At 40.0% G+C, this 10,950-nt stretch overlaps 1 protein-coding gene and 1 long non-coding RNA gene across 2 annotated transcripts; both read left to right on the forward strand.

Annotated features, from left to right (window-relative positions):
- LOC109839176 lies at nucleotides 5,801-6,568 on the forward strand. The gene is made up of 3 exons (XM_020407607.1): nucleotides 5,801-5,839; nucleotides 5,925-6,248; nucleotides 6,345-6,568. Exons 2-3 carry the CDS (start codon nucleotides 6,026-6,028, stop codon nucleotides 6,566-6,568), a joined length of 447 nt encoding a protein of 148 aa, XP_020263196.1. The 5' UTR covers nucleotides 5,801-5,839; nucleotides 5,925-6,025.
- LOC109836093 lies at nucleotides 6,762-7,168 on the forward strand. Its single transcript, XR_002245823.1, has 3 exons — nucleotides 6,762-6,847; nucleotides 6,920-7,024; nucleotides 7,107-7,168. It is a non-coding gene; the product is annotated as an uncharacterized LOC109836093 (long non-coding RNA).

Here is a 10,950-nt window from a genome sequence, read left to right on the forward strand (position 1 = left end):
AGGTTGAGGGTTAGGGTTAGGCGAGGGTGAGGGTGAGCGTAGGGGTGATGGTGAGGTTGAGGGTTAGGGTTAGGGTTAGATGAGGGTGAGGGTTAAGGTTAGGGTTAGGGGGTGAAGGTGAGGGTGAGGGTTAGGGTTATGTGAGGGTGAGTGTGGGGGTGATGGTGAGGTTGAGGGTTAGGGTTAGGGTTAGTGTAGGGGTGAGGGTGGGGGTGATGCTGAGGGTGAGGGTTAGGGTTAGGGTTAGGGTTAGGGTTAGGGTTAAGGGTTAGGGTTAGGGTTAGGGTTAGGGGAGGGTGAAGGTGAGGGTGAGGGTTAGGGTTATGGTTAGGTGAGGGTGAGCGTAGGGGTGATGGTAAGGTTGAGGTTGAGGGTTAGGGTTAGATGAGGGTTAGGGTTATGTGAGGGTGAGTGTGGGGGTGATGGTGAGGTTGAGGGTTAGGGTTAGGGTTAGTGTAGGGGTGAGGGTGGGGGTGATGCTGAGGGTTAGGGTTAGGGTTAGGGTTAGGGTTAGGGTCAGGGGAGGGTGATGGTGAGGGTTAGGGTTAGGGTTATGGTTAGGTGAGGGTTAGCGTAGGGGTGATGGTAAGGTTGAGGTTGAGGTTTAGGGTTAGATGAGGGTTAGGGTTATGTGAGTTAGGGTTAGGGTTAGGGTTAGGGTTGGGGTGATGCTGAGGGTTAGGGTTAGGGTTAGTGTAGGGGTCAGGGTGGGGGTGATGCTGAGGGTTAGGGTTAGGGTTAGGGTTAGGGTGGAGGGTGAGGGTTAGGGTTAGGGTTAGGTGATCGAGGGTGAGGTGAGTGTTAGGTGATCGAGGGTGGGGTGAGGGTGAGGGGTGATCGAGGGTGAGGGTTAGGGTTCGGTGAGGGTTAGGGTTAGGGTTAGGCGAGGGTTAGGGCTAGGGTTAGGGTTAGGGTTAGGGTTCGATTAGGGTTAGGGTTTGGGTTTGGGTTTGGGTTAGGATTAGGGTTAGAGGAGGGTTAGGTGAGGGTGGAGGTGATGGTGAGGGTGAGGAGATTCCTTCGCTAAAACAGTTTTTAACGACGGGATAATCCGTCGCTAAAACTTATCAATCAAAGGACAATATCTTATCCTTATCTCCCGCCTACTTTTGTGCATGAGGAGATTTTGTGAGGTTGAGGTTGAGGGTTGGGTTTAGGTTTAGGGTTAGGGGATGGTGAAGGTGAGGTTTAGGGTTAGGGTTAGGGTGATGGTTACAATGAGGGTGAGGTGATTGTGAGGGGTTATCGTAACTATTTTATCGCTAATTACATAGAAATTGCACACACTGTACACTCATATTTTCGAGCCGTAGAATACCCCGTCCAATAAATACTATATATAATCTCTTTATTTACTTGTCACATACGCGTACAGGATTGTTGGCGGATACGATACCATCGTGTTCAGTCCGATAACCTTTCCGTACTCGTATGTGACAGAGGGCTTATATATAAATATTTATTGGATCTGTCCAGTTTGGACGGGTTAGGTATGTAAACATGGCGTGCATATGTATTTACGTGTGTTCTTGTGTACTTTCTTTTCGTCAGAGTTTCGGCGGTGCTTACTCGTTGTTCTCCGTGTACTATAGTGTACTCGAAGAACAGCGGGTAGGTGCTGTTGAAATTTTGACGAAATAAAAGTATACTTGAACACACGTAAATACATATACACGCTACGTTTACATACCTAATGGGATAGAAGCCTTCCTCTGACAGCCGATCACACACACTTGTCCTATAACTTAAAATGATATATGTAGGGATATGCTCACTTCCATTAATTTTTAAATTCTAGATGCGGACAATTCCTGACAAATCGTTCATGGGCATACCACGTGATCGAAGGCATCTAGACACTCGATACAAGGATGGGATAGAAGCTTTCTTAGCCTACTCTGACACCAACCCTCTACGGTCACTCAGCGGGTTGATTTTTTGTCCTTGTAAGAATTGTAGGAATGATAAAATGCTCACTAGGAGTGACGTAAGTTTCCATCTGTCAATCAATGGATTTGATAGCTCTTATGTATTTTGGAGTCATCACGGTGAAGGCGTCCCGGTGATGCAATTAGAGGAAGAGTTTACTGATGTCGACAATCCGACAATTGACACAACTGATATGTTGGAAGATATTCTTACCGTGCCGTCTTCGAGTGATGTTAACACTACTGATATGTTTCAAGATGTAGCCCGATTGATGAGACTTGTTGAAAAAAACGAGTCACCGTTATACGAGGGTTGCACCGAGTTCACAAGGCTTTCTTTTATGCTGAGGCTTCTTCATATCCAAACACTCAGAGGGATGGCTGTTACACATTTCGAGATGTTATTAGACTTGCTCAGGAAAGTCATTCCAGGTAGCGAGAAGAGCATCCCCGCAACTTATTATGAAGCTCACAAGATTGTTGATACCCTGGGTCTTGATTACAAAAAGATAGACGCCTGTCCTAATGACTGCATCTTGTACAATAAGGGTAATGAAGGTCTAGAGGAATGTCCGACGTGTCATGTATCACGCTGGAAAGAACATACGGGCACATCTGAAGGCATATCATCCAATAAACAGAGCAGAATCCCTGTGAAGGTTCTCCGATATTTTCCAATTATTCCTAGGCTGCAGAGGTTTTATATGTCTGCCGAGCTGGCTGAGAATATGCGATGGCATTCGACCGATCGTAAAGAGGACGGGAAATTGAGACATCCTGCTGATGGTGAGGCATGGAAGCACATCGATCGTATATACCCTGACTTTGGTAAGGAGTCTCGGAATATTAGGCTGGGGCTTGCTAGCGACGGATTTAATCCGTTTGGAGTAATGAGCTCTGCTTGGTCTACCTGGCCAGTGTTGCTCACACCGTACAACCTGCCGCCGTCGATGTGCATGAAGCAGCCATACATGATACTGTCACTCTTGATCCCTGGAAGATATTCTCCTGGAAATGACATTGATGTTTTCCTTCAACCATTAATTGACGACTTGAAGCTTCTCTGGGATGAAGGTGTCAGCACTTACGATGCTTATGGTAAGGAGGCTTTCTGTATGCGTGCAATGGTCATGTGGACAATTAATGACTTTCCAGCATATGCTAACTTGTCTGGATGGTCGACGAAGGGTCAGATTGCTTGTCCGGTTTGCATGTCAGATTATGAGGGAAAGTTCCTGAAATACAGCCGTAAGTTCTGTTATTGGCAACACAGAAGATGGTTACCTACAGGGCACAAGTTCAGAAAGTTAGTAGGAAAGTTCGACGGCAATCCAGAAAACAGACCGGCACCACCAAGGCTGACCGGGGAAGAAATATTTGAGCTTCTACATCCTCTACCTAAAAAAATATTTGGAAAGAAAAGATTCAACAAAGAAAATCCATTTGGGGTTAGGAGAAAAATATTGAAGCAAAATTGGAAGGGAAGGGGAAAGGGTAAGCAAACAAGGATGAGAAATAAACCTCGCACTGTCCAATCGCATGTGCGTGTCTCTAAGGGTACTGAACTTCCGCATGGATGGTCAAAATTCAGCATATTTTATCAATTGCCATATTGGAGAAGTTTAAAAATACGTCACAACTTGGATGTCATGCACATCGAGAAGAACATATGCGAGAATCTCTTGAACACTTTGTTGCAGGACGGGAAAAAAATCAAAAGATGACTTAAGGGCACGTCGAGACCTAGCAGAATTGAACATCCGTCCCGAACTGCAAGCTATAGATAAGGGTGACGGAAAGTTTGTACTCCCAGCCTCCCGTGTCACACTGTCGAAGGATGAGATCCATAATATGTGTTTATTTCTAAAGTCCGTGAAGACACCGGATGGTTATGCTTCAAACATTTCAGCAAATGTGCATATTGAGGACAGGAAAATTTTGGGACTCAAGACACATGACCATCATATTCTATTGCATCAACTTCTCCCGGTTGCGTTGCGACATGCTGAGAAGGAACTCGCGATGGTGGTAATAGAATATTGCGGTTTCTTCAAGCAGTTGTGCTCCAAGGTGATTGATGTCAGGGAGTTTGAAGAATTAGAGGGACGTGTAGCCAATACACTGTGTAAAATGGAAATTCTATTTCCACCCTCGTTCTTTACGGTCATGGTGCATCTCACAATACATTTAGCATATGAAGCCTGCATCGCAGGACCAGTTCAATATCGCTAGATGTACCATGTGGAGAGGTATTTATTATTATAATGCTCAATTAATATTTGTTAAATTACGTTACTCAGTTTTATTTTGTCACAAATCATGAAACTATATGCTTGTAGGTATTTGGGTTTCATGAAACATTTGATGCATAATCGTGCACGTCCTGAAGGATCGATAGCAGAGAACTATATAAGTAATGAGAGTTTGAATTTCATCTCTTGTTACTTGCGGGGTGTGGAGATAAGGCTCAACCGTCCCTAACGAATAATTGACGAAATATTCTATAATGATCGTGGGGAGGACACTAGATTCTCCAGAATGGAGCTAGATCAAGCCCACACATATATCTCGAGCAATGATACCACATTTAACATATACGCGGCGTAAGTATTTAACTGTTTGAATCAGATCATATCACATCACAATAACTATCTCTATTTAACTGTTATAAATGATTTTATTCTAGGCTTCACATCCGATATGTCTAGACTATTCTTAAATGCAGAACAAAAAACAAAAGAGTTATGGACACACACTCTAGACAATTCCCTGCATGGCTGAAGGGTGAAGTAAGATTTATTTACATTTCTGATTCGTATATCAAATATGTGCCTGCCAACAGATATTTAAACTATTTGTTTCTTTTCTTAAAGGTTGACCGACGTATTACGAATGGGGTTAACCTGTCTGAGAAAATATGTTTATATGCCAGAGGTCCTTCTAACGTGGTTAAGCGTTATGGAGGCTACTGTATCAACGGCTTTAGGTTTAACACCATCGGTTTCAAAGAGAGACGATAAACGCAAAATAGCGGTGTGTTCTGCTCCTTCTCGCAACTGTCATACGCTAGTTCAAAAGATCTAAATCCGATACAAGGTGAAATCTATTGCTACGGTCAGGTAGAAGACATTGTGGAGATTTTCTATGGGATTAATAACGAAGTCAGACATGTGATGTTTAAGGTTCGTTGATGTGAGCTGAAAAAGGCGAAGGATGACTACGGTTACACACTCGTTAATCTTAACAAGGAAATATATCAGACTAAAAAGTACATGTTAGCTACTCACGCCAAACAATGCTTTTATGTCAAAGATATAATGAAAAATGACGAATGGGTTGTCCTTAAGAATCTGCCTAGATCCTACATTTATGAAGCCGTGTCTGACGAAGATCACGAAGATGTTATCTTGGCCGACGAAACAGTTGCCGAGTTTTCCTTGACACAAAATAATCTGGTGGATGAAATTACACTGGCGCGCCCTGATGTACCTGCGATTATATGTGAGCCAAGGCGTAAAGTCAAAAAACGAGTCCACGGTAGAGTCGATAAAACTATAAGGACAGTCCTTTTGTCGGCACGCACACGGTCGCAGGCTAACCGCACACGGTCGCAGAGTAGAGCCTCAACATCATCATAAGGACATGTATCAGTTTGTGTCATGTATTATAGTATTGCCTTTATATTATCTGTTTGACTGGTTATCATGTATCAGTTTTTGTCATGTATTATAGTATTGCCTTTATATTATCTGTTTGACTGGTTATCATGTATCAGTTTTTGTCATGTATTATAGTTTTGTTGGGTACTCATTATGTTTTCAAAGTATAGATGACAAAAGGATTACGTAAGAGAGCGCTTGAGAGACTTATTGGTAGACATTCTGGAGGCGACGCACATGGCTCTACGTCAGGTATTTTTATTTATTTATTATATCTGTACATTTCTATAAACTATTAATACGAGCCTAACATTATTTTTTCACATTTCCTACGCAGGCCGCATCGCTGCTACACATGACGGGCCGCCACAGGACACAGGACGAGGAGATGCTCCACCTGATGCGGAGACACTCGTTGATCCTGCCCAGCATGCAGAGATGCCGCCGTCGCCTCCTCAGGCTGCAGATGTATTGGAGGAGCGCCGATATGAGCCATATAGCGCAGCTGTAGAAGCTGCGCCACTACCGCCGGATTCTATTCCGGATCAGCGAGCCCACGACCCGGCCAAGGTGAAGGAGGATTGGGATGCTTATCATGATTTGCGACTTATCGCACAGCAGAGGTATGAACAAGCAAGGCGTAGATGCCTCGAATTGAAAGGTGTGTATAGATTTTTATAGTTTATATGTTAATATTTTAATTTGTATTATCGATATTGATTGATTTATATTTCGCCTGAATTTCATTTTTTCGTAGGTACCGAGCGACCTACTAGGCGCGGCCGCAGTGGTACCAAGACACAGAACCTCATCCCAGATATTCATCGGAGGGCCGTGATCCGATGGGAGAACGGCGTGCCTGTCGGGCTATTTGCTAACTCCTTCAACAATTTCCTCGCCGCTTTAGCCAGGAGACATGATTTCTTCAACATATTTTTGACGTGGAAGTCGCAGCGGATTGATGCGCTGGTGGCTTGTTAGAGATATATATGTGTGAGTCATTTATTTTAATTCTCATAATTATTAGTCATTTTATTATTTTGTTTAACACACTGATTTGTATCTCTTTTTTCATTGTATGCTGAAGCGATTTTTCTTTCTTGACGATTACGCTTATGCCAGAGGTGGTGGTTTGAGCTAAAGAAAAAATATTTTATTCAAAGAACAGAAGATTGGGAGCGTTACTGGCATCTTGACGAGCGCGTAGATGGAGTAGATTTTTTTGCACTTTGCGATTATTGGGACACGGCCGAAATTCAGGTATTATTGAAGTATATATTTCCGTTTATTGTTTGAAATTCTATATTATATCTTTTTAACATTGTTTTGCAGGATCAAGCTGAAACAGCAAGGAGGAACCGCAATGCGCCCCGCAGTTACGAGCATCACGGGGGCTCCAGGTCCTTCAGCCAGCATTATCATCAATTGGCGCTTGAGGTATATAATATATTAGCTCTTAGGTTATCAATTTGAGTATAATTTATGTGTTATGAGTTAATGATATATGTGAATAAAATAGGGAAGGGGAGAACTCGGGCATTTTGCTGATCGTATTCTGACTGGTTGGAATCCAAATTACGCCGATGAAGTGAAGAAAGCGCAGAACCGGGATCTGGCTGTAAGTAGCAGTTAATTTGTATATTTAATTTTTATAACAATGCATTTTAAATGTGTTAGAATTGACCTGGTTGTTTTGGTATATCACAAGAGAAATTACATGCTAAGGTGCAGGAGCAATTATCACAGACTCAGGTCGATTCTAACATTCCGACCCGATTAAGTAGAGAGGAGGAGGATAGCATCATTGAGACGGTCATTGGACCGAGTAGGAAGAACAGATACAGGTGGAGAGGATCCGAACATCGGCCATACGAGTCCAGTAGCACCTACGAGTCTGCAGCTCCACCAGGATGCAGTTCTTCTCAAGACCCGACTATGGAGCAGCGGATGAAAGCGATGGAAGATTGGCAGTCGCGTCGGGAGTCGGAGCTAATCCAGATGGCGGAGGAAGAACGGAGGCGCCGGGAGCAGAGGGAGCTGGAATTCGCCCAGTTCATATCGACTCTGCCTTCTGATTCTCAAGAGGCATATAGGAGACGATTTTTGGCGGATCAGGTAATATATATATATTTCTTTTTTAATTAAATGAATTAAATATAAAATTCTTACTTAGTTACGAGTATGCCATGTGACTAAATGATATCACACAAACTGTTACACACAAACTATATCTCTCTCCCAAACACAACTAAAATTATATACTTAATGTTTTTATGTGATGGTGGTGTTGATGGTGCGTGCATGCGTAGCGATGGTTGTATTGGATAGTGAGTTGGTTAGTTAGTTGTTATTTTGTTTTGTTGTGGGGCGTTCGTGTGTAGGGTCGTTGGTTATGTTGTTGGTTGGTGGGTGTTTTCGTCGTGGTGGTGGTGGTGGTGGTGATGATGATGGAGGGGGAGGGGGTGGGGGGGTGAGGTTAGAGTGTGTGCGTGCGTTGTTAAAAACATGTGCGTGCTTGCGTATAATACATAAATATATGCCATGATACTCTCTCTGAATCATATAACATGTAAGAATATGCCATGATACTCTATTATTGCTATACTTGCATGTCATGCCTTATTATTTTATAATTTGTTACTTTACTGTAAAATTCAGTTTTTGATGATGTACGTATTGCTCTATAACGTTTTATTTATATTTTTAGGCTGGGACTTCTCGACAAGGTGGAGTTGGTGATGAGGATGATGATGATCGGGACTGAGTTTATTTGTTTTAACATTAAAAACAATGGGTGTGCTGTATAAACATTTCTAATGTTGGGATATTTATTATGTTTTTAGTGAAATAATTGTTATATATGCGTGAAATATGTGTTATATGTGCTTGTGTTGTGTAAATTTATTGTACATGTTATTGTTGTGAAATATATTGTACAGGAATTTCTAATTTTCAAAAAAAAAATTAAAAAATTTCAGATGACTTTTAGCGACGGATATTCTGTCGCTAAAAGAACTTATAGCGACGGAAAACTGACACGCCAGACATGCACTAATACAGCTTTCGGCGACGGATTTTCCGTCGCTATAAATATTGGCGACGGGAAAATGTATAGCGACAGAATCTGCCGTCGCCAAAAAGTATAGAATATAGCGACGGATTTTCCGTCGCCAAAAATTATAGCGACGGTTAAGTGTATAGCGACGGAAAATACCGTCGTCAAAAAATTATACATAAACGACGGATTTTCCGTCGCTATATAACCGTCGCTGATATTTAGCGACGGATTTGCCGTCGCTAAAGGTAGATTTACCTACCCTTATAATAGTGACGGCTTTTTAGCGACGGAATTTCTTTTTTTCCGTCGCTAAAACTTTTAGCGACGGATTTTGGACTTTTTGTGACGGATTTGTCCGTCGCCAATAGTCCCCTTTGCAGTAGTGAGTTCATGATTCTAGTATGTTTTGAAATCTTAATTTGAACTATGAAAAGTTTGTTTTGATTTGTGCTTTTGAATTTATTGTAATTCACTTATATGATGATATTTATGTGTTTATACTTATGGATCATCTATGTGTGCTTTATAATGTATTCTTTATGTGGTTTGATCAAGTTCTCCAAAGAAAACTTCCTTTATTGATCAAACATCGTTGTGGGTTTAATTTTTGATTTATGATTTCATTTGAGTGATTTGTTTTTATTTGAAATTTTTTTTCATGATTCTCATGTTTTTCTTTCAATTGTTTTTATAAATCTATTTTATACATAGTTTATAGGTTTTTGCCATGAGACACTATTTCATAATGACATATCTAATTGTCTTCTTATTACTTTTTTGAATGTGAGTGAATTTTAGCATGTTTATGCTTGCTCACATGTTTGCCTTATACTTTATTTCATATATTCCATAAAGAATTTTGATAGGGGAAGCTTTTTCCTATATTTATTTTTATACTCACAGTGCTTATTTGTAGGGGGAGCTTTCGCTCTCTTCATTCTTTTGGTTTCTCCTTTTTGATGTTGTCAAAGGGGGAGAAACATTGTGAGTATGTATTTCTTGTTTATATGCATGATAATTATAATTTGTATATTCTTTTTCTTTCATGCATGTATATCTTTTTGTAAATTGTTTGTCATCATCAAAAAGGGGGAGATTATTGGGTCCTTTTATTTTGATGATGATTTACAAATAATTTATATCTAATATTATTCGTCTAGTGTTTATATTTTGTATCTATTCTAGGCAAACAATAAGTTGGATGTTGGATGGAATTGCGCCATAACAATCATATCAAATGGAGGTTGACGGAAATAGTGGAGTGAAGCAATACAATTCAATTTAAAGATTCAAGTTTAAGCTTCATCCGTAAGTTTACTAAGTCGAGCTATGTTGAAGACCTTCAAGCTTGGGTATATAGTTTATAGTATTTATAGTATAGGTTTATACTTGTGTGTTAATACTTTAAGCTCATATTATTCACACACACATATTTGTTGATTTTATCAAAATATAGGTGTTTTTGGTAAAATATTATTTTATTAGTTTATAGACTTTAATATCATTTTATACATAGTTTATTAAGTCTATAAAATTATTTTACAAAGTTTCAAAACATGGTTTATGTCAAAACATTACATTTCAAGTATATTAAGTTTGCATGTTTTGAACATTTTTGTAAAATAACAAGTTTTCATATTGTGAAGTGAAATTCCAAAAATTCATTTTGTAACATGTTCATTTACATGTTTACAATGATTTTCCAAAGTTTTACATTTTTTGGAATTTATTTGCTATTTTTTAAGGCACTTCAAAGTTGGTTTTTACTATTCAAATCAGGCTAATACAGTGTTGTCAGTCGACTGATACATGTGTTCAGTCGACTGATAAAAACACCTGGAATTATTAAAAAGCTACTGATTCTTTTCAGTTGACTGATCTGTTAACTGATGAGGTCATCGGTCGACTGATTAGTCGACTGATAAGCTCATAACGGCTAGTTTTGTACTATTTTTAGATTTTTAGCTTTTAAGTTGTTTACTAAATAATTTATTTCTCTCAAATAGGAAGTGATATTCATTAAATTCTTTCTACAACATGTTTAGAAACTTATCTAAAAATTGCATAATTTTTGGAGTTGATTTACTATTTTTAATTGATTTTATAAAATCAGATACGCAAAATTCCAGAATCTGCTAAATCTGGAACTGTCGATTTCATCAGTCGACCGACGCACTGTAGTCAGTTGACTGATGGCCTTTTTTTAGCATATAACAGCTAGTTTTCCAGATTTTTTCTTTTTGTGATTTTTCTTGTGTTTTTATTGGTTTTCGGGGTTGTTTCATGAGCCTATATATACACCATG

Source organism: Asparagus officinalis, chromosome 4 (genome assembly GCF_001876935.1).
Source record: "Asparagus officinalis chromosome 4, Aspof.V1, whole genome shotgun sequence".
NCBI lineage: Eukaryota > Viridiplantae > Streptophyta > Magnoliopsida > Asparagales > Asparagaceae > Asparagus > Asparagus officinalis.